This window comes from Mustela lutreola, chromosome 10 (genome assembly GCF_030435805.1).
Source record: "Mustela lutreola isolate mMusLut2 chromosome 10, mMusLut2.pri, whole genome shotgun sequence".
Classification (NCBI taxonomy): Eukaryota; Metazoa; Chordata; class Mammalia; order Carnivora; family Mustelidae; genus Mustela; species Mustela lutreola.
Window position 1 is genome coordinate 78,438,186 of NC_081299.1, and position 25,081 is coordinate 78,463,266.

General features: G+C 36.0%; 1 protein-coding gene across 5 annotated transcripts in view; it reads left to right on the plus strand.

The window, feature by feature from the left end:
- The window catches only part of RPAP2 (RNA polymerase II associated protein 2), a 101,489-nt gene that overhangs the window by 30,340 nt on the left and 46,068 nt on the right, over positions 1-25,081 (plus strand). For 4 of the 5 annotated variants that reach the window (XR_009345518.1, XM_059138051.1, XM_059138050.1 and 1 more), the window contains exons 9-11: positions 1,569-1,651; positions 4,483-4,563; positions 16,214-16,282. Coding sequence is in view for 3 of the 5 variants with exons in the window: in XM_059138051.1 (XP_058994034.1) it covers positions 1,569-1,651; positions 4,483-4,563; positions 16,214-16,282 (233 nt within the window). In the remaining 2 variants the exon portion in view is untranslated. Of the gene's footprint in view, positions 1-1,568; positions 1,652-4,482; positions 4,564-16,213; positions 16,283-25,081 lie in introns of those variants that run through there. The other variant, XR_009345519.1, reaches the window with a different exon arrangement.

A 25,081-nucleotide genomic window follows, 5' to 3' on the forward strand; every position in this document is an offset into this window, starting at 1 on the left:
TTAGTATTTTCAGGACTGCCTTTTTTTACTTAGGCTGGTAATTGTTTTTATGTGGAGAAATTTGTTTACATTCAGTGTCATAATTGATATATTTGGGTTTGTGCCATCTCACTCATTGCTTTCTGCTTGTCTCATCCATTCTATGTTCCTCTTTCTCTCCTTTCCTGATTTTGTTGAATTAAATAGTACTATTTCATGGTTTACGCTCTATTAGCTTGCTTTTTATACTTTATTTTACTAATCAGAAGTGGTTACTCTAAAGATTAAAATCTGAATTGACTGAATTATTATAAAAGTCCAATATAAGTTAATTTTTTGCTTTCTAGATAGTACCTTAGAAACTGTAATTCTGTTTACCCTTTCTGGGCTTAGGTGTTCTTGTCTGTTTTTATTCTCTCTATATTTTAAATCCTGTAAGATGATTTATAGTCCGTATTCATTTGAAGTTTTTCACTGACCTGAACCGAAGGCAGATGCTTAATGACTGAGCCACCCAGGTGCCCCTCAACATAGGTATTTTAAATAAAATTGATAACATCATTTTCTGGATTCCCTGGGGGCTGTTTTCTTTGGGATAATGTTTGAGATTTTGACCATATTGTCTTATTTTCTTATTATTTATGGCAAACATTGTATGTTAAAAATCACAGATAACTTGAGACCAAACTGATGTTATTTTCCTCCAGAACAGATTTCTCTTTGCTTTAGGCACATGATTTGTAGCAGTTCTAAATCACTTCATTCAGTGAGGGATTAAGATGATTTGAAGCTGTACTTCAGTCCCTGAAAGAGCCAGTTTCCTATTCATTCTTAGTGCTAGAGTTTGGTCCTTCTAAGTTGAGCTTGGAGGGAAGGGTTGCTAGTACCTCTTCCTTCTTGGCATTTCCCCAAGCTTTAATGCTTATTAGAAAAACAATGCTCAGGTTCTCAGTATCTGAATTGCTTCTTCTGGAATTAGTCACTGCCCTCTCTGGAATTACCTTCTCTAGAATCTCTGGCGTTAATTCTTGACTGCTTTGTTGGTCTCTGATGTTTTCAATCAAATGTGGGTATTTTCCCAGCTTTTTTTCAGTTCTCAGCAGGAGGAATGGTTAGAATTATTTTGTCTGCCATTTCTAGAAGTGGAATTCCCCATAATATATGTACGTGTATATGGGGTATGTGTGTGTGTGTGTGTGTGTGTGTGTGTGTGTATATATATATATAATTTGCTAATTTTAATTATTTTTTTGTATTTGCTAGTTTTAAAAGCTTTGATCACCAACATTTGTATAACATTTAGTAGTTCCCAGAGTTCTTTTGTATACATTTTCTCGTTTAATAAAGAAGTTATTAGTATCCCTTGATACAGGTTAGAAAAATTCTCAAAAGCAGGCATATGACTCAGTTCACATCGGCCCAATGACTGAACCAATGCTCAAATTTAAATCTTCTAATAATTCTCAAGTCTAGTTTTTATTCTGCCATACCTCAGGTATGAATTTTTGTGCTTTAATGTTTATAGTTCTTATCAAAGAAGAATGTAAATTTATGACTTTGCTTTGTTTTGTTTAAAAACGTGATTTTAGCATGATCTCACCTTTCCACTGATAGATTCAAGTTCTCAGAACCAGATTAGAAAACGCATCGTACTTGAAAAGTTAAGTAAAGTGTAAGTATGTAATTGTCATTCTACTTTACAATATTTAAAATTAACTTGGTATTTGTGGGTTCATAATTTATATTAATTTTTATCCTTGAATTTTGTAAGTTTGAAAAATAATTTGAAAAGTTACTTGAGAAGTTGAGATTTTTAAAGATATCCTGCCAAGGAAATATTGAAATTTCGTCTTGTGTAGAAGATACACAAGCACATAATGAAGAGGAAGGTTGAGATTATGGGAGTAGAAATCTAAACTGTGTCACTTCCACTTCATAATCCAATGAAGTCAGGGAAAAAAATATCAAAGTTAAACCATTTAAATACTGATTTGTGGTATATGTGTCACATCAGTTTCACATGTGAATGAAACTTTATGAAGTTTTAACGGTCTGTTAACTCACTCTGCATACATATTTATAGAACCATTTCACACTCAGCAACTTAAGAGTTTTTGTTCAAGTCAACTTTGCACTTTAGTTTTAAACTTCCTGTGGTGGAAATTATTTTTCTTGTAATTAGCCCAGTCATAAATGACATTTAAAAATTGTAATCTTAGTTTGTCTTTCAAAGAAGTTTGAAATCTTTTTTCCAGAGATGTGAGGGCCATCTTGAACTTTTTAATCTCTATTTTCTTTCTTTAGCAGAAAAAATGGAAAGGTGTTTTCAGTCATTGTTTAAGGTCTGTATATGGATTAGGGGCACCTGGCTGGCTCTGTGGGTGGAGCGTGCAACTCTTGATCTCACTCAGGGTTGTGAGTTCGAGCCCCATGTTGAGTGTAAAGATTACTTTAAAATCTTTAAAAAATAAATAAATAAATAAGGCTGTGCTTATGGAGTAGTCTTAAATTTGTAGTAGTTCAATGGTAAGAAGAACATATTTTCTGGAAGCCTTCATATTTTGAGCAGCCTACTCCTCCAAGTTTTACATTTTAAGTAACTGTTTATTTATCGAGTTTCTCTTATGTTAGGCTCCTCCCAGATAATCTAAGTTTGTTATTAGTTTTGTCTTTTATATGGTCCTCATACTTAGACATTTGTTTGTCTAACAATTGGTTAGAAAACAGTAAAAGTCACTATATGTCTGATTCATAAGACAAGAAGATAACAATCCTTGATTGTGGTTACACAGGTTTTGAAAGTTAGGTTGGATTATTGATACTTATATGTATTTATTATTTGACAGAGATCACAAACAGGCAGAGAGGCAGGCAGAGATAGAGGAGGAAGCAGGCTCCCTGCTGATCAGAGAGCCCAATGTGGGGCTCGATCCCAGGACCCTGAGATCATGACCTGAGCCGAAGGCTGAGGCTTAACCCACTGAGCCACCCAGGGGCCCAAGAACTAAATTTAAGAAGAGGTAGAATAACTTGCAGAAACACACAAACACTAAAAACAAAGTAATTATTGACATAGAGGATTTTTTTGGTTATTAATGAAAGCATTTCAGTTTTTTCTCACTATAAAAGTAAGACTTTTTAAAAATAATAATAGTAAAAGTAAGACTTTTTTAGTTTCTGATTGGAGCAAAACAGTTGTAAACGGCATTTTTTTTTTTAGATTATTGAAGAAAATGAAATATGTATTATGTATTAGATGATATTAAGAAATTGTTAATTTGGTTAGGTATGATAATTTTATTGCTATTATATAAGAAAATGCCCTTGTATTTAGAGATAGATAAATATTTAGGCGCCAAATGACTTGACATCAGGGATTTACTTGGCAAAAAAAGTTAAGGAAAGAAAAAAATGAAATAAGTTTAGCAAAATAATTGGAAGTTGAATCTGGGAATAGATTTATGTGGTTATTGCTATTTTCTCCATTTTGAAATATATCTGAAACTTTATAATTTTATAATAAGTTTTTAAAAAAAGTAATGCATGCTTATTGCAGAAGATTTAGGCAGTACAAAATGGTTTAAAGAAAGTAAAGATCATCTGTAATCCCACTGAGTAGTCACTACTATTAATATTTTGATATTTAACCCTGATGCATACATAATATATATGTATGTGTGTGTGTATTCATTTCCTTTGGTTTTCTCTGTTATAGTATAAACCCTGGGAGGAATGAAATATACTAAAACTCTGGGAGGAATGTTTGAAATATACTATCTATCATGTATAGTGTCATTATATATACGTTTTTATAAAAATGGGACAATACTACATACGCATTTTTCACTTAACACAACATGAATATCTGTCCGCGCTAAAAAATACAGATTCATGTTTTCGTTTTAAAGGTTTGATTATATTCCACTGTATGTTTATATCATAGTTTATTTTGATTTTTCACTACTAAAAATACTTTTTGCAATAAGCATCTTTTTTATGTTTATCTGATTATTTTTTTAGGGGTTTTTCATAGTAAAACTGTTGGGTCAAAGAATATCCATATTTACAATGTTAACATGTATTGGCAAATTGCTCTCTAGAAATATATCAGTTTCTACTCCCACTGTAAGGATTTCATAAGGAGAAATAGGTCATACTCCTAAATTGGACAGTTTAGGGGGTCCAGTTCCTCTGGCCTTGTGTTCTTTCCATTTAATCTAATTATTTGAAAGTAAAGGTAAGAAAAACAAGTATAAGAATATAGGTAGCAGCCAGGATAATATTTTTCAGTGCCTCACACTGTACCATAGACTATATGGTGGAGTATATGGGATTAATATGAAATGTGAGTTCTCATGAGTTCTCATCAGTCAGAAGCTAGCTTAACTGCTTCTACCTAAAGGCCATTATTACTTATGGAAAATCCAGACTTAGGCAAGACTCAAGTAATATTTCTGTATAAATAAATTATATTTTAAAGGAAATGTAATTTTTTCTTTTCAGAGTCCCTGGACTTTTGGGGCCTCTTCAGATCACATTAGGAGATATTTCTGCACAACTTAAAAACCTTATCCGAACTTTCAGGTCAGTGTTAATACTAAAATTTTCCTTCTCAGTTTTTTGACTTCTTGTGATTGCCTTGAAGAATCCATAGAAAGACTGTGTTCCCTAATAATGTATCATAGCCCCCAACTCAGGAAATGAATGGGTAAACCCAGGGCCAACTGCTCCATCCTAGGAAATCCCGAGGGGGCTGGACTAATCAAAAGCATAGCTCCTGGCTGGGTTTGCCCACACTTTTGTTGAACAAACTTGGATATACTTGTCCCAAGAGAAGGCAATAACTAAAGAGACAAGAGTTTGAAAAAGACAAAGGGAAAGATTTATTTTGGGTGCCAGCAGCCAGGGGAGATGGCAAGTCTTAACAATCAGTCTCTCCACGCACAAGATGGACTCCTAGAGTTTTATGAGGAAAGATTTAGGAAGGTCCATGCAGGAAAGCAGCAGGGAGCATATGATCATGGATCAGGATCAGTATGTGGTCAGCCCATATTCATGGGCAGGGAAGGACACATATGGGATGTAATCCTCTAGGAATTCCTATCCTAGGTTTATTTCTAGGCATTTGCTATCATGGCTTTTCTGGTCCAGCAGTTTGGGTGTTCTGGAGCATTGCAAAACACCTTCATCAATGCCTCAAGAAAGTACAATAAGAAATAAGCACATTGGGTTTTAATTAAGACATGAGTTTTGTTAAGACTATGTTAAGTCTTGTCTAGTTCTGATTTTAACTGTTGGGTTCTATAGTTGAGCAAGAGGGCTTTCTAACAAAAACGTGAAAAAAGTGACTTACCTTCAGTGTCTTAGATCTAAGAATAGTATTCTGTTTTCTTCTCCACTAAACATTATCTTTTATTAAATGCAGGATCTTCTTTGCTCAAACCTTGATATAGTTAGTTTTGGATTGTTTATTTATAGAGTAGTCTAAAATTAAGAAGGAAAATGGTGTCTCAGACACAAAGGTGTTAGCCAGTAACATATTGAATCTTAGTGAATTAATAGATAGAGATCAAATGACCAGCACTGTGCTGCTACACACTATAGGCAATGCAGAAGAAGCACTATGCCCACCCTCAAGGAAGAACTCTCCTGTTAGAGAATAAGTTGAGCACAGTGAACAGTACAAAAACAGTGGGTAGTTTAATATTGAATTGTGTGGAATGGATTTGAAGTGATAAGAAGTATAAAGAAAGGAAGAAACAGAGCAGTTGGGATTTTTCTAAAATCATCATGGTGAAAATACCCAGACTAAGGCTGTGTTCTGTACCAAGAAGCATAAGGATAGGCCTCTAAACACCCTATCAGTAGAGGTGCACCAAATACACATTTTGGCCAAATGCCAGTGACCAGATATTAAAATCATTACTTGCCTATGACTGAAACTAGATAGCACCAAAATTGAACAAACTTCTAAATTAGAAGAATCATTTCATCCAGTAAATAATTATTAGGGTTTATTGTTATCAACAGTAGTAATAATATTTTAAAAGTTTAAAATTACACTACAGAAATTATTTCTTGATATTGTTAACTGTTAGATTTCTCTTACAGTCACTGTACTATATATCAGTAAAACCAAATAGCCATTCACTTTCAACCAACACCTTTAAAAACATCACTAACATTTTTGTATGCCACGAAGTGATTCAGGAAACTGTTTTTCAATAAGATATATACTAGAAGGATCTAGGATTCATAGTTTAGGCAAATCTCAAAAAACCTTATCTTAATCTTCTGAGAGGATCATTTGTACCACTTTATATTTAAATATTTAGCCTTTATAGACTCAAGACTTCAGGAGTTGTTTTAAGACATTCTTGTAGATTCTTTTATTGTGAAGTTTGACTCAACAGAATGTGTTAAGGGTGCCTCAGTTTACTCTTAACAGTTTTGTCTTCACATTTTTATTATTTTCAAAGTATTTATTTATTTATTTGACACAGAGAGAGAGAGAACACAAATAGGCAGAGAGGTGGGGGTGGGGGGAAGCAGGCTCCCTACTGAGCAGAGAGCCTGATGCAGGGCTCCATCCCAGGACCCTGAGACCATGACCTGAGCCAAAGGCAGAGGCTTAACCCACTGAGCCACCCAGGCACCCCAACATTTTTATTTTGATTAAAGATTGTATTAAGATTATTACATGTCTATTTACATAATTTAGTACTTTTGCAGCTCAGGATATTTTGAAGTGATGTGATAAATTCATCATCGCAAGATTCTAAGAATTCCCCAATAGGCCATTTTCTTGAAGATTTATAACTTAAATGGCAGTAATTAAATAAAATTAAAATGTAGCCCTTAAAGCTGTTAACAAAAATTCAATCAAGTCAGTTTTTAAAGAGCTAATTGACTTTATTCAGTGATTAATGAAATAAGCAGAATTTCATCTAACAAATGGAAGGATGTTCAGAAGGGTTGTACAAAATAGAAGGCATTTGTAGGCAGAAATGGGACAGGACAAGGAAGTTATTAGGAAGAAAAAATTAAGGGATTGTTTCTCACAAGGTCACCTTCCCTTAGAGGGAAAGGCAGAGGGTCTTATCATGCAGATTACCTCCTTACTGGTTATCAGAAAATTCCAGACTGATGGGTTTAAAACTCCACTCCTGGGAGAGGCTAAAACTACAGTTAGGTCCAGGTGTTAAGTCTTGGTCTTAGCATAAGGGACTCCATTTGGGGGCCTGTTGTTCCTTTTTAACCATAGTAATTTTGTTTAATGTTGTGAATTCTGGTATATAGTAGAGTTCTGCAAAGATCGAATTAGTATAAAATCTTATCTCTATTATTCTGTCCTAACAATATTTGAATTTATTTAAGCATTTTTTCCAGATACAGCATTCTCAAGAAAGTAATCTATTTAATGTATTTGCTATTTGTATTAACTGTGATCTATTTTGCTTACTAATCAAAAATCTTTACTAATTATTTTACACATAAAATGAATGGTTTTCACAAGCATCATTGATGACTGCAACAGTTTATTTTTCTGACTGACAAAAACATATAAGGACATTTTTACTTCATCTAGAATGTTTAGGTTTGAAAGTGAATGTCCAGGTAATAACAGTATATCTAAATGACATGATTGTTCTGATTACTGAGGTGATTACTCTTATTAGATAGCATGGAAATGATGCAACTACAAGATCATTAATCACACACAAAAATAAGAAACCTTGATATTGTTTTTTAAATCTTTACTCTTTAGTACTTGCAGGTCAGAATCTATAGCTTCAATAAAAATTGCTTAAATTGGCTTTGCCACTTTTTAGGAAAATGTCAGTTATTTAGAGTATATAGAGTATCTCTGGTAAGATAACTCATGGGGTCTTCAGATTCTAGAAGGAACAACTTCAGAAGGTATGTGACTATTTGTGGGCTAGGACTTCTTCATGAAGTCTCTAAAAAAAAGTGCCATATTGATAACAGAGACCAATGTTGAGAGATCTTTTCAGTCAATACTGGCAGTGGAAAAAAGTTGACATAAATAACCGTATCCTTCCCTTTGAAATGATAATCAATAATAGGAACTTGTAAAACAGTGATTCTCAAACCAGTTGTGCATCAGAATTACCTGGGGAGCTTTTAACAACTACAGATGCCTGGCTCCACCCCTAGAGATTGAGTTTCATTTGATTAAGGGTTGGGCCCAGACATCAGTTTTCTTTAAAAGCCCCCCAGGTGATTCTAATGTGCAGCCAGAGTTGAGAGCCTCTTAGAACTTACACATAAAGTAGCTTTTTCAGCTCTTTCAAGAATCTTTCCCCTGTGAATAGAGCTGTCCTTTCCACTGAATTGCATCACAGTCATTTATCCACAATGTTATTTTGATTTACCTGCCATAGTGGTTCCATCAGAAGTTGCTTGGTAAAGATTTACTGTCATCAGTAAATATCAGTCAAGATATTTTTCTGAATCTGGGGCACCTGGGTGGCTCAGTGGGTTAAAGCCTCTGCCTTCGGCTCAGGTCATAATCCCGGGGTCCTGGGATCGAGCCCCGCTTGGGCTCTCTGCTCGGCAGGGAGCCTGCTTTCTCCTCTCTCTCTGCCTGCCTCTCTGCTTTCTTGTGATCTCTGTCAAATAAATAAAATATTAAAAAAAAAAAAAGATATTTTTCTGAATCTGATTTTAATTAAAATTATTTTTTTTAAGATTTTATCTATTTATTTGCCAGAGAGAGACAAAGAGAGAGAGGGAACACAAGCAGGGGGAGCAGGAGAGGGAGAAGCAGGCCTCCCGCCGAGCAGGAAGCCTGATGTGGGCCTTCATCCTAGGACCCTTGGATCATGACCTGAGCTGAAGGCAGCCGCTTAACAACTGAACCATCCAGGTGCCCTGAAATTGTATTTTGACACAAAAAGATCTTGTGTTTTCCTCAGTGCCTGAAACAGTGATATAGAGCAGGTACTTGATACATTTTTTGGTGGATGAGTAAATGAACTCATGAAATCCTAAATTTGGCTTAACTTTGGGAGATTCATGTATAGCAGGAAGGAATTTCTTTAAAAAAAGAAAGAAAAAGAAAAGGAATATACTTTTAATTGTTTTTGCCATGTTTTACATGCTTATCCTTTGACCCTTTTTGGTCATGCGCTAGATTCTGTTTTAGTTGCTCCAGACAAAGCAGTGAACAAAACAGACAAAATTCCTTCTCTCATGAAACTATTCTAATAGAATGAATATGTAAATATTTAAGAACAATACATGTACTATCATTATGAGATGATGTGCCCTTTCCCCTTTCTCATTCCATTCTCTTCCTTTTCTCCCAGAAGCATGGAAAAGGATTGGTACTGAATAGGGGGAGGTAGTTGGGATTTTTTTGTCTGTGACAGATAGGTTGGTCAGGGAAGACCTTATGGAGAAGCTGCCATTTATAAAAAGAGCTAAAAATTGGTAAAGAAGCAAGCCATCTTGCTCTCTGTGAAAATATATTAGGTACAGCAGGCCTGGTGTATTCATAAAATATTAAGGATGATAAGGAGGCTGGAGAAGTGAGCAGAGGCAAAGGTACATATAAATATGGTCAGAGAAGTGGGGGTCTCATGTGGTATAGATTATATAGGCCTTATAGCTGTGATCATTCATTCACTTTTACTCCAGGTGAGATGGAGAGCAATTGGTTGATTCTGAACAGAGGAATGATATGATCTGATATACATTTTTAATAACATCACTCTGCTGATTAAAGAATTACAATAGATGGGCAGAGGCAGGAAAACCATTTAGGATGCTGCCTTGGTAATCTAGGCAAGAAATGAAGTGGAACAAGGTGAAAGCATTGGAGGTAATAAGTAATCAAATTCTCTTTTGAAGATAGTACTGTCAGGATTTGATGACTGGTTGGGCACAGGACGTCAAAGGAGCCAAAGTTAACCACAAGATTTTTGGCCTAAGTAGCTGGATTCTGGAAGGATTACATAGCCATTTACTGAGGTGGACCTATCTGCAGGAGGACCTGGTTTTGGCCGAAGATGAGGAACTCAGTTTTGGCCATACTAAGTTTTGAGATGCCTATTACATAGTCAAGTGGAAAGGTCAGGGAGACCATTAGATATAGAAGTCCAGAATTCAAGGAAAGGGTCCAGGCTAGAGATCATAAATATGAGAGCTGTCAGCACAAAGTTATCTAATATTTAAAGTTATGAGATTGGATAATAGCACCAAGGGAAGGAGCATATATAGAGGAAATGAGAGACCCAAGGGCAGAGGCCATGGAGTTATCCAAAATCAGAAGGTCTGAGAAAGAGTGCCAGTGAGAGGGAGGGAAATCAAGCAGGTGGAAAGCAGATAAAGAAAGTGTCCCAAGAAGAAAGGAAGTATCATTTGTGTCAAATATTACTAATAGGTTAAGATGAGGACTGAGAAAGGTCCGTTGAATTTGGCAACATGGATGTCTTTTGTACATTTAGTCCTTACAAGAACTCTACAAGGTAGGTAGTATGTTGTTCCTGTTTTATTGAATTTTTAAAAAGTTTCATAGCTGTTAAATGTGTCCCAAGTACAGCCAAGTGACCAATCTGAGTATCAAACCCATGTGTCTGTCAGGGTTTTTTTTTTAAGATTTTATTTATTTATTTGACATCACAAGTAGGCAGGGAGGCAGGCAGAGAGAGGGGGGGAAGCAGGATCCCCACTGAGCAGAGAGCCTGATGCAGGGCTCGATCCCAGAACCCTAAAATCATGACCCGAGCCGAAGGCAGAGGCCCAATTCACTGAGCCACCGAGGCGCCCCTCTGTCAGAATTTTTAACCACTATAGTGTACGTTATATCTTCTGGACTTTTTAAATTTTTGTAAAACATTTTAACTATGGGAAAAATTCAGATTAATAAAGATACACATATTCTCTACTCAATTAATAGATATTAATATTTTGTAATATTTGATCCAGATGTATATTTTTTAAAGAAAATATTAAAGGTTAAGTCAGTCATTCAGAAAAAATTAATTGAATGCCTACCTTGTTCTGGGCATTTGGAATAAATAATTGATGAGAAAAGAGTTAAGAAGGCAGAGTAGTAGAGGGACTGCTATGCTTGCCTCATCCCTCAAACACAGCTAGATAAATATCAAATTTTTCTGAACACCCAAGAAATCAATCTGAAGTAAATAGGTGAAGAACATATAGATTCCTGCCACAGGCCAAAAAACCAAACAGATAGTAAACAATAACTATATATGTTAGAAGGTGATAGTAGAAGGGTGCCTGGGAGGGGCACAGTCAATTGAATGTCGACTCCTGGTCTCAGCTCAGGTCTGATCTCAGTGTTGTGGGATTGAGCCCTATGTTGGGCTCCAGCCATGCTTTGGTCTCTGAGCCCAGCCTGAAGTCTGCTTATGTTCCCCTCCTCCACACACACTCTTTCCGATGTAAATAAAATAAGTCTTAAAAAAAGAAAAAGTGATAACTGGAATAGGAGAAAAAAATATATAGCTGGATAAGGGAGTCAGGAGTCTGGGCATAGGAAGTGGAAGGAATCTTCATTTCTTTTTTTTAAGATTTATTTATTTGAGGGGTGCCTGGGTGGCTCAGTGGGTTAAAGCCTCTGCCTTCAGCTCAGGTCATGATCCCAGAGTCCTGGGATCGAGCCCCGTATCCTGCTTTCTGCTCAGCGGGGAGCCTGCTTCCCCTTCTCTCTCTGCCTGCCTTCCTGCCTACTTGTGATCTCTGTCTGTCAAATAAATAAATAAAATCTTTTTAAAAAAAGATTTATTTGAGAGAGAGAAAACCTGCACATGTGAGCAGAGGGAGAAGGAGAGACTCTCTATCCAACTCCCCACTGAGCATAGAGCCCTACAAGAGGGGTTGATCTCACCACTCTGAGATCATGATCTGAACCAAAATCAAGAGTTAGATGCTTAACCATCTGAGCCACCCAGGTGCCCCTAGAAGTTTCACTTTTTAATGTGGTGGTCCAGATAGCCTTATCTTTGCTGAAGGTGGCAAGAAAACTAACCTGGGGAAGATAGTTTCAGACAATGGAATAACCAATGCAAAGGCCCTGACGTGAGTTCCCCTTTGTTCTCTTTCCCAATCCATTCTCCTTCCCTCCTCCAGAAGCAACTGATACTGTGAATTTGATACATGTCTTTCTAGTCTTTGTTTTTATACTTCTACTTGTGTGTATCCATAAATAATACTGAGTTATTGTCTGTTCTTGAGTTATATAATGTGATACCATACTTGCTGTCTTCCAAATTGTGATGAACAAAATACGTAAGTCTAGTTCATTCATCATTTTGACTTTTCAACATTCCATAAAAATGCCACAATTTATGATTTTTTCCTATTACAAGCACATTAACTACCTTTATACATATCTCCATAAACATAAGTGAGAGTTTGTTTAGGGTTTTTATCTAGAAGTGAAATAGTTGAGCTGTTCATAAGCATTTCAGCTTTATTAGATATTGCCAAATTGTTGTTTGATTGCTCACATCAAGTAGATTAAAAATGCTATTCATATTCTCACCAACCTTTGGTGTTATCAGTATTTTATTTTTGCCAATGTGATGGAGTGAATTATTGCTTTTATATTTTATATTATTGCTTTTATATTAGTATTCCAGATTACTAGTGAAATTTAACTCTTATTCAATGTTTGCTGGTGAAATTAAACTCTTATTCAAATATTTACTGACTGTTCAACTTTCCTCCTCCATAAATTGCCTGCTTATATCCTTTGTCTATTTGTTTATTGGCTGGGTTTTTTTAAAAGACTATGTTTTAAGAGCAGTTTTAAGTTCGTAGCAAAATTGAGAAAAAGGTCCAGAGATTCCCTGTAATACTCCTTGTCCCCACATATGCGTAGCCTCCCCCATTTGCAACCTCCCAACCAGAGTTACACATTTGCTGCAGCTGATGAAGCTACATCGACATCATTGTCACCCAGAGTCCACCATTTACATTAGAGTTCATTTTTGGTATTATATAATCTATAGGTTTGGATGACTGTATGACACGTACCTATCATTATAGTATCATTCACTGCCCTAAAGCACCTCTGTGCTCCACCTATTTGCTACTTTTCCCCACCCCCATTCCACAACCCTTAGCAACCACTGATCTTTTTATCATCTCCATAGTTTTGCCTTTTCCCAAATGTCATATAGTTGGAATTATATGGTATGTAACCTTTTTAGACTGGCTTCTTTCACATAAGTAATATGTATATAAAGCACCTCCATTTGGGACACGTGGGTGACTCAGTCTGTTAAATGTCTGCCTTCAGCGCAGGTCATGATCCTAAGGTTCTGGGATTGAGTCCCATGTCGGGCTCCTTGCTTGGTGGGGAGCCTGCTTCTCCTTTTGCCTGCCATTCCCCCTGCTTATGCACTTGTGTGATCTCTCTCTCTCTCTCTCTGACAAGTAAATCAAAATCTGTAAAAAAATAAAATAAAGCACTTCCACGTCTTTTTGCAGCTTGAGAATGTAGCTCTTTAGGGCTGAGTAATATTCCATTATTTGGATGTACCACAGCTTATTTTCTATTCGCCTACTGAAGGACATTTTGGTTCCTTCTAAGTTTTGGAAGTTGTAAATAGAGTTGCCATAAACTTCTATGCACAGGTTTTTTATAGTCATAAGTTGTTGACTCCTTTGGGTAAACACCAAGGAACATGATTGCTGATCAGATGATGGAGTATGTTTAGTTTTATAAGAAAGCGACAAACTCTTCCAAAGTTGGTGTACTGTTTTGCATTCCTGTCAGCAATGAATAAGAGTTCCTGTTGCTCCACATCCTTACTACAGAGCCAAACATTTGACCAATGTGATAATGATGTCAGTGTAGGTTTATCATTTGTAGCAAATGTATGACTCTTGTGGATGGATTTTTATTCAGCATTTGGTTTTGTCAATGTTCAAGATTCTGGCCATTGCGATTGGTATATAGCAGTATCTTAGTTTCATTTTTTATTGCAGTTCTCTTATGAGATACTAAGTGGAGCATCTTTTCATCTGCCTTTTGCCATTTGTTTATCTTTGGTGAGATGTCTGTAAAGGTGTTTGGCCCATTTTTTAATTGGGCTATTTGTTTGCCTATTATTAAATTTTAAGTGTTCTTTGTCTATTTTGGTAACAGTCCTTTATCAGATATCATTGGCTGTCTTTTTTTTCTTACTGATTTATATCATTTTTTATTTAGAGCAGTTTTTCCAAATGGTTTTTGAGAAACTAAGTTGACTACAGTGTATTTTGTTATCAACTGCTAAGTGTTAGAATTAATTTAATTTTTTAAAAGTTTTTTTTTAATCTAAATTCAGTTAATTAACATATAATATAATATTGGTTTCAGAGGTAGAGTGATTCATCAGTCTTATATAATAACCAGCACTCACTATAGCACATAACCTCCCCAATGTCTATCACCCAGTTACCCCATCCCTCCCTCCCCCACACCTCCAGCAACCCTCAGTTTGTTTCCTGTGATTAAGAGTCTCTTATGGTTTGTCTCTCTCTTTGATTTCATCTTGTTTTATTTTTTCCTCTCTTCTGCTATGATCCTCTGTTCTGTTTCTTAAATTCCACATATGAATGATATCATATAATTGTCTTTCTCTGATTGAATTATTTTGCTTAGCATAATGCCCTGTAGTTCCATCCTCCACTGCAAATGGCAAGATTTCTTTTTTTTTTTTTTTAAAGATTTTATTTATTTATTTGTCAGGGATAGAGGGAGAGAGAGCGAGCGAGCAAACACAGGCAGACAGAGAGGCAGGCAGAGGGAGAAGCAGGCTCCCTGCCGAGCAAGGACCCCGATGCGGGACTCGATCCCAGGACGCTGAGATCATGACCTGAGCCGAAGGCAGCTGCTCAACCAACTGAGCCACCCAGGCGTCCCAAGATTTCATTTTTTGATGGCTGTAGTATTCCATTGTGTATATATATATATATACCACGCCTTCTTTATTCATTCATCTGTCAGTGGACATCTGGGGTCTTACCATAGTTTGGCTATTGTGGACATTGCTGCTATAAACACTGAGGTGCTGGTGCACCTTCGTATCATAAAACTCTTTTTGTTAAAGACCTAGTCTTGTAATTTATTGTCGACTCTTACTGTAAATTATGGATTATGACATCCCTTCGGTGCCTGCTGCCAACCTAGCACAAGGTAGGAAGGTGAAAAAGATGAATTAAAATTAGAAATTGCCGGGCGCCTGGGTGGCTCAGTGGATTAAGCCGCTGCCTTCGGCTCAGGTCATGATCTCAGGGTCCTGGGATTGAGTCCCGCATCGGGCTCTCTGCTCAGCAGAGAGCCTGCTTCCCTCTCTCTCTCTCTCTCTGGCTGCCTCTCTGTCTACTTGTGATTTCTCTCTGTCAAATAAATAAATCTTTAAAAAAAAAAAATTAGAAATTGCCTATTAGTTTGTTAATTTATTTTTTTTTATTTTTTTTTTTTAAGATTTTATTTATTTATCAGAGAGAGAGAGGGGGAGAGAGCGAGCACAGGCAGACAGAATGGCAGGCAGAGGCAGAGGGAGAAGCAGGCTCCCTGCTGAGCAAGGAGCCCGATGTGGGACTCGATCCCAGGACGCTGGGATCATGACCTGAGCCGAAGGCAGCTGCTTAACCAACTGAGCCACCCAGGCGTCCCTAGTTTGTTAATTTAAATGAAAAAATTTATTGGGGGAAAATACAGAAGATAATGGTTACAGGGAACTGTTGTTTATATTTTAATAAACCATGCAGTTTAGTTGCTCATATTGTTCCTATATTCCCATCATGTCTAACAGTAACATTCTTATAAATTGCTATAAATATATAGAAGTGGAGCTGGAGCACTTTCTTTTAAGATGGTCATTATCAGGGGCACCTGGGTGGCTCAGTGGGTTAAGCCTCTACCTTTAGCTCAGGTCCTGGAGTTGAGGCCCTGCATTGGGCTCTCTGCTCAGGAGGGAGCTTCCCCCTCTCTCTCCACCTGACTCTCTGCCTAGTTGTGATCTCTGTCTGTCAAATAAATAAATAAAATCTTTAAAAAAAAAATGATGGTCATTATCAGCTGCTGAAGATTAAGCCACAGTTCTGTACTGCTGACTCCTATCAAACATAAAAAGAAAGTAGTGCTCTTTAACACATAATGTCATAAATATGATTTTATTTAAAAATAGATGGTTTGTGTATTTAAAGGTAACAATACTTTGGTAAACTTTATCTTTCTATCTTACAGATTAACAAATAGAAATATTATACACAAACCTGCAGAGTGGACCTTAATTGCTGTGGTGTTGCTGTCATTGTGAGTACTCCTTCAGATTTCAATTCTAAATACTAAATAGGATTTTAATTCGGGGAAAAACCAAGTTATTCATTGATTTTATAAGCATATTTAGAAAATGTACCTCTATTTTGTACCTTGCTTTCCTTTAGTATGTGATGAAATAACTTTCATGTAAAGCGATATGCCAATATTTTGATAAGCTTTAATTATTCTCTTTATCTTTTTTACCATCTTTTCTTCTGAGGGCCTTTTTCTTCACAAGTATTATTTGTTATCTTTTGAAAGAGGAGATCATCTCCATGTGGAATATATATGGAATAGTCCTTTAATTTCATTTTTAACAATGCATTTTTGGGGGGGCACCTGGGTGGCTCAGTGAGTTAAAATCTCTGCCTTCGGCTCAGGTCATGATCTCAGGGTCCTGGGATCGAGCCCCGCATTGGGCTCTCTGCTCAGCAGGGAGCCTGCTTCCTCCTCTCTCTCTGCCTTCCTCTCTGCCTATGTGTGATTTCTGTCTGTCAAATAAATAAATAAAATCTTTAAAAAAAAAAAAGCATTTTTTTAACATTGAATGGGTCTCATTATTTATAACTGTAGTTTTACCAACATATTTAATGCTATTTCATTTTTTAACATTTTATTATTAATAGCTTTGGAAAGGTTTTAATATCCAAACTAATACACATCTTTAAAATCAGGTGTAAAGGAACTCAAGTAGGTACTACACAAGCATATATAAAACATTTAATACTCATTCACCTTTTAAGAAATCACTAGTGGTTTCTAAAGCTGTCTTTCAGTAGGGTTAAAGCCATCTAGTAAGTGTAGTGTTTTTCAGCTTGAATTGCAAGTCTTCTTTTGAGGACCATTCATTACTGCATTACTGTTGCTACTTGGTGCTTGTTAGGTCATTGAAGCCCATAGGACATTGAATACTTACTGGACACACAGGTCAAGATGTGTTATGAGCCAACCTCATAGCATCTCCAGCCCTGCTTTCTCTTTCTTTGATATTTCTTCAGTCTGACATGTTGCTCTGGCTTCACTGTCCCAAGGAAGGCTGTGCTGGGAGGCATTAGAGTAGGCTTCAGTGAGCCAGCATCTGTGTCACCCAGCCAGATACAACTCACATGATTCATTAAATCAGAACACAGAAAATAACTTTACTTGAATGCCCTGATATAAATTTTTTATCAACCATAAGAACAAATCTTTTGTCATTTCTACTATTCAGTGTTCCAGTTGAATTGGTTATTTGTGAAACAGATCTTAGTAATTTTTTAGAAAGTTCTTTCCATTTTATGAAATTTGTAAATATTTTGGTCACTAGCAGAAAAAAATATCAGTATCTCTGCTCACCCACCATATCCTATGCCTGCCAATAAACCCTCATAGATAACTGTTTAACTGTACTTCTGCAATTCATTATTGTAAAGAGGAAGTAACTTTTTTGGTTGACAAGTCACAGGCCTGTGCCAAGCAGTAATCTCAGAATCTTGCTTTCTAAGCCAGTAACTGGAAGTATTATCTTAATGAGCAGCTGCTTACTGAGTATGCCATTAAAATTTCAAGTGATTATTCCACACAAAAATAAACTTCTAGTGTTTGATTTTAATAAAGGCCCCCATATGGCACAAAAAATTGAAAGCTTTGCTAATCCTCTTAGGCACTTTTTGACTTCCCTAACTTTGGATATAGTATAGGGAACCTCTTAATTCAAGGGTCAATGACCCATAAAAATAGTAACTTTATTGAAGTTAAGAAACAGACTGCGCACATCTTACTTGTATTGCATGTTGAACGTTATGTGGTCAGTCTTGAGGTAGCAGTAAACACTGACTAGTTCCTTTTGTCATTCACCTTGTATCCTTCTCTTTCATTATACATTAACCCATAGCTAGAACTGTCCATCTTTCTCCTGGTCTTTGGTCCTTTTGTTGCCTGCACAGCTAAAATCCTGTCCAGTTAGGGCTCCTCTGACTTCTTTTTTAAAATCCTTGGTCACTGTAGACACCAAATCAGCTGAAACTTTCTTGGTTTTTGCCTTTCAGGTATTATTTTCTCAATAACTTTTGCCATTGACCCTCCCTGCAGGTTATTCCTGATCCCTTCCATTCTGCATTGCACCTTCTATGTCCTCACGGACTGAATCCCCTTATTCTTTGGTCATCAACTTCTAAGACTTTTGTCTCCTGTCCCAGTATTATTTACTTCCTCTTTTCTCAGAAAGTTCCCTTTAGCTTTTCATTTTCTTCCCCCAAAGAATCTCTGGCTGAACTCGTAAGCCCCTTCATTCTCAGCTTTGTCCTTTTGTTCTTTTAGAGTAAAATTACTTTACGAGATGGGGATAAAATTAAAATAGGTAAATACTAATCCTATTGACTAAAGTATAATTATACTTCATATTTGTAGACCTCTTTCTGCCCACTTAGAGTTCACAGTTACTTTTTGGGAAAGACAGTTTGTTGTTGTTGCAAGAAAAAGCAGGCTTGATGGCCAACATTGGATAAAGAATCTTAAGCACAGTGAAAAATATGGAGACCTTAGACACCCAAAGAGACATGCACATAAAAGGAGAAAGGAAGTAAAATACTCATACTTGTAGAACAATAACCACCCTCCTCAGCCTTTTAATTTATTGCTGCTAAGATTGAACATAGGCATACATGGGATTATCTTTTTTTTAATAATTTTTCTATGATTGGAAAACCTTTGCATCTACTCTCAAATTTCCAGTGGAATTTTTTTAGTCATTACTTGCAGTTATTTCTGGAATTCATGTTAAAAGTAAACTTCTTTTAAATCTTTATAGCTAAGAAAAAGATTCTGAATGGCAGTTACAGTCACTGTAGATGAATATAAAGAGATAATCTGTTAAGTATTGTATAACAGTGCTACTACTCTTTGTATATGAACATTGCAGTGTTTTGTTATTATTAGCACTTGTTTAATGTATGAAAGCTGTATCAAAATTCCTCTCGAGAACTACTTAGAAAATATACATTTTCTTAGCATTTTTGCTATACTGGCACCAGTCTTAACTCTTGTTAGAGGGAAAAAAGATCAATATTTTGAGCAAAATGTGGCAGTCCAGAAGAATGAAAGAGGGCTGGTTCTTGAATTTTCACATCTGTATTAATAGTAAATCTGATGTTTCTGTGGCATATCATCTTTTCCTCCTAATTTCCCTTGCAATTTCACAGATGTATTAACATTAGAAAAATTTAAACCACAATGTTTAATCTGTTAGTGTATACTGATGGGAACTGTATACCCATATAATCTGAGGAAGGAATTGATCAAATCAAATTATACACTTCATCTTTGCGCCCCCAATGAAATATAATTCTATATAAAAATACATCATGACCTATTCCCATTTCATTTAGATTTCTCCATATGACTCGAATGGCCTATATGACTACAACATTTTTGGATATTTATCCTTTGTACTCAGACCTTAAATAGTTGTCAAGAGCACACAGAAAGACCTTTTAAATCAGAGCTTCAACAGTATACATTTATTTAACAGTGAAGGAATTAATTTCCCTTTAGTCCTTTCATATTTATTAAATAAATGTTATAATTAGCAAAGATTCTGAAGTACTCCTTACATAGAACATCTGTAACACTGATAATTGACCCAGTATTTTTTTGTTTTGTTTTGTTCTAAAGGTTTTGTTTTTTGTTTTTGTTCTTGTTTTTGTTTTTGAGAGAGAGAGAGAACAAGCAGGGTGGGGGGATAAAGGTTGATGGGGAGAAAGAATCAGATGCCCTGCTGATCAGGGAGCCCAATTTGGGGCTTAATCCCATGACCCTGAGATTATGACCTGATCTGAAGGTAGACATTTAACAACTGAGCCACCCAGGTGCCCCCTTTTTTTTGCTTTTTAATAACTCATTAGAAATGCAGTAAAGTAGCCAGGTAATTGGTGTTATTGCTTAAGCACTTGCTTATAGTAATTTTTTTTACCTTAGTTGAACTTTGTCAGACTTTACTCTTACATACTATATGTTGAAATAATAGAGTTGAATCTGATTTTCCCACAAATATTCTAGTATTAACCTCTTTCCATTGTCTTGATGCTTGATTTTTTATAAAGATGTATTTAAATGTATAGACAGTCTGCTGTAAATATTTTAGTGCCTGTATACTCTATTGTGTAAAGCTAGTTAATGTATTTATATAATTTTGATGTGTTTGTATACCAAATTAGCAAGCATAATAATTAATTACATTAAAGTACATTTTGTGATACCTCATTTGTCTTTATATTCCTCATAATTCTCATCCTTCTCCTAATAGAGGAAAAGCAGAAACTGTAGAATCGTTTTTCATCATGGTCTCAGTACTCAGGATAGTTTCTTTTGGAATATTTTGACTGGTATTCTAAGAAGATTTTATAGCCATAGGACAACCCCCATCAGCGTGATCCCTTTTCTCCTTTTCCTCTTCCCTTTGTTCTTCGTTTTCCCAGTCTTCTTTGACCTCTCATATTTCAGCCTATGACACAAGAGGGAACTCTGTAGATGTTGACTGAGAGCTGAGGAAGTCTAGAGAAAGATCCAGACTAGCAGCCAAGGGGAGACCATATAGAGGGCTATGGAGAAGCAATTAACTATAGAGAAGCAGATTAATTAAATTAAGGCCTAATTTACTTTATGTGTGGCCCACGTGCCAGAAATGGGAATCTGTTTCCCCACTGACTTTGCATATTTAAAATGGAACTTTTCCACCAAAACTAATCTTTGTAAATAGCCACTACTTTGTATTATGACAATCTGTGGTTAATTGTAGCATAGGAGTTGAATGCCTTTTAGTGGGTAGCCAGAGAATGGGGTAAGTGTTGTTCCATGGGAATGATTTGATTATCTAACAAAGGAGATGAATACTTTGTATTACTTAGAGAAGGTAGGGTGGCTTGTGGTAGTCTAACATGGATACATGCTATTGCTAGTTTAATGCCTTTGATGTTCTCTAATGGAAAGCTTTCAAGATCATCTCCAAAAATGTCTACTTTCATTTTATTTATCTGAACTGTCTGTTTCCAGTGAACTGTGGCCCACTTCCTAGCAGAGACCATGCAATAGTTTATTCCCCCTAAAAGCTTTCAGTATTCCCATCGTTTAGGGAGTAGCATGTTAAGTCCTAAGAAATGGTATTTAAACAAGCTCAACTTGACCATGATCACTAAACAAAAGCCTTCACTGGATATGGGCAGCCACTTTAGGTAACCATCATACAGATAGACACTTAGGAGAGTCACGTCCCTAGGGTACCAGGCATGAATAGAAAGATGTGACTAAGGCTTTTTGCCTCGGCAGATTGTTTTTTTAGCCCACATCACTAATTTCCTTACAAAGTTTGTGAGCATACCATGAAAAACGAAGAGATGATTCCTTAGAAATTTATTGGTTTTCAGAAGTATTCCAAGGCCTTTCTTCTAACGTTTCCAGTTTGGTTCTGAATAGCTGAGACCATAATGGCAGGTCATTGAAATAACTTTTTATTTTTCCTTATAATTATGGAATTTTTAATATTTAATTGAGTTTTTATTGAGATATAAATTCATTTAACATGAAATTCACCATTTTTTTTACTATGAAGTTAACTTTTTAAAATTTTTTTTAAATTTCTTTTCAGTGGAAATTCACCATTTTAAAGTGAACCCTTCACTCATTTTTAGTATATTCACTATATTATGTAATGGTCATCACTGTCTAATTCCAGAACATTACCATCACCCCAAAATGAAACCTCATATCTGTTAACTTAGTCCCAATTTCCTCTTCTTTCATCCCCTAAGCAACCACTAATCTACTTTCTGTATCTATGGATTTACCTGTTTTGAACATTTTATACAGATGGGATGATATAATATGTGGCCTTTTTTATGTCAGGCATCTTTCACTTAACATGTTTTCTAAGTTCATTAATGTAGCACATAAAAGTACTTCATTCCTTTTATGTCTTGAGTAATATTCCATTTTATAGATATACCACATTTTATTTATACACTAATCAGCTGATGGACATTTAGGTTGTTTCTACTTTTTGACTATTGTGAACATTTGTGTACAAGTTTTGGTATGAACATGTGTTTCGGTTCTTTTGTATATATACCTGAAAGTAGAGTTACCGTCATATGTTAGCTTCTTTGTTTAATCTTTTGAGGAACTGCTAGCCTGTTTTCCAAGGTGGCTTCACCATTTTAAATTTCCACTGAGGGCTCCATAAATGTAACTGTAAACGTCTTCTCTTCTTACCTCATACCCAGTAGTCATTTTAGAGGCTTATATTTGCAGTTTTTCTAAAGCTTAACATGCCTATTTTGAGTGATTTTAGATCTTCATGGACTTGTAATATCAATTTGTTATGTTTTAGGAATTTTTCCTTAATATGCAAAACAACTACTTAGGACCCCCCACCCTTTCAGAAAGAGTGTGGTGTTGAATTATAAGACCATATAAATTGAATGTCTGAATCAACACGTGTGGTTTTGTTTTGTTTTGTTTTGTTGATTTCTCAGTATCCATAAAATTCCTTTTTGTTTGTTTGGTTTTTTTCTTGTGTAAATCTTGGATTTATCTTGCAGTGTCTACTATCACAGTACCATTGTCATTGTGAAGTTTAAGTATTTGTTTACTGAGGATTAAATAATAATTGAACTATTTCTAACCTCCCTCCCCCATACATTGCTGAGAGTTTATAAAAGAAAAATATATTTTTAAATTGAAGAAATTTTACTCTGCGAATCCAGATATTTTCTAAAGAAAAAATACTTGTTTAAATTTTAACCAAAGCCAGTGATTTTTTTTCTCCTCAGAATTCCTCATATTTTTGACAATTTTATAATGTTAGTGTTTTTAACCACAAGTAGCTGAGAGTCCCCAGCTTCAGGCCACAATGCATATTAAATCACCAGGGATCCTCAACAAAAAGATGTTCCCTCTTGCTTCTCATCCCCAGCAGGAATAGTGACAGCACTGGTGACTTGTAGGTAGCAAGCACATGGCCCTTGCCAGTCACAGGCTTTACTTGAGGAGTCCGTTTCTGTATCTACCAATGATATTTTCACATCCTGATGGAGTTCACTGATCACTGAGAGGACAGGCCTGGGGAGGCTAGGAAGCTAGAGTCTTAGAGGCATTGTTATCCCTAGCCTCAGGGTTCTGCACTGTAAGAATGAAGTAATGTTGCATATGGACACCACTGGTTGGTTCCATTTCAGTGTTAGAGCTTTGAAAAAAAAAGTTGCAACCACTCTTCTGAGAGAATTGTTACATAGCAACAATTATGAAGAAAAGCTTTCCAACTCTCATCTACAAAATTGCTCTTAGAGATCTATCACAAGCAGGATTTAGATATAAAGTTTAAAGTCACTACAGCCCAGCCCTTTAAACAAACCTGTGTAATATATCACTACGAAGTGAGTTACAAAGAACTTGTTTGCTTTGAATTAGAAATATCAATGGAAAGCATCCCTGCTTCCTTATTAATAGGTAATCCTAAAGCACTAAATACAAACATTATCAGGGCATAAACCATCTGGTATAAGAAAAACATTTTATTTTATTTGGCTAGCATAGTCTTTTATAATCAAAGTTTTTAATCTCCATTTCCTAGATAATAGCTATGAAGTAGAAAGCCCATAATGACATATTTCTTCATGGTACATTCTTCTTTTCTTCTTTATTTTTCTTGGAAGTCCTTAATAGTTAAAACCTCACATGCCTCTTGATTTGGGGACTTTAGCTTTTGTCCAGGTTAAAGTAAGTACAATTTAAAGGCATGTCAGTAATTTTTATTAATCATTACAGTACTTTTATGAAATATAATTCGCTTACCATACAGACTACTGTTAGCCATGGAAGGGCTTTTAAAACCCCAAATTCAGTCTCATTCTGGATTTTATCCTTTTTTTTTCCTCCTTGCACAGGCAGTATAGCCTTGCACAAGTTTCTTAACCTCATTTTGCATGATTTTTCTTGTTGGCAAAATGAGGGATTAGGCTATATCCAGGTTAAGTCAATTTAGTAGTGTGAATTCAACTATGAGATGTTGTAAGTAAGAAGTTATTCAAATGCAGTGTTTAAAAGGCTACTGAAAGAGACAGTGAAGATGAGCATATTTAGCCTAGAAAACAGTTTAATTTTACTGATAAAGAACCATGGTGACTCTGCCCAAGTATTATTACTTAATGATCTTAGTCATTGAGCTTGGCAAAGAAATTCTTTGAATGATACAGCTAGTCACTCTTTCTGTAGAAAGATTATGGAGTACTTGTTTAAGTCAAGGGGAGGAACACCCCTCCAGATTCCTTTAGTCTCTTTCTACTACAGACTGACATTATATTAGCTGACATTATATTGCTCTCCACATCAAAGCTGAGGATGCAGAGGAAACAGTGGAGTGATTTAGTACCTCAGCATTATACTTAGGGTGGTGAAAAGCAAAATAAAATGTGTATGTTGATTGTTTTTAATGTAAAAATATGGGGGGTGAGGGTGGGGTCTTTTTTAGATTTTGTTTGTTTATTTATTCGACAAAGAGAATGAAGACAAGCAGGGGGAGCAGCAGACTCTCTGGTGAGCAGGGAGCCTGATGTGGGGCTCAGTCCCAGGTCCCCGGGATCATGACTTGCGCAGAAGGGAGGCGCTTAACTGACTGAGCCGCCCAGGCGCCTCAGAATGCCCTCATCCTTTCCTTTCTATTTCTTGAAACCCTTTCTATCCTTTGGGCCCATCACAAACCACACTTCTGTGAAACCCTCTTTTTTTTTTTTTTTTAATCTTTCTAGTTGAGGTATTTTGCTT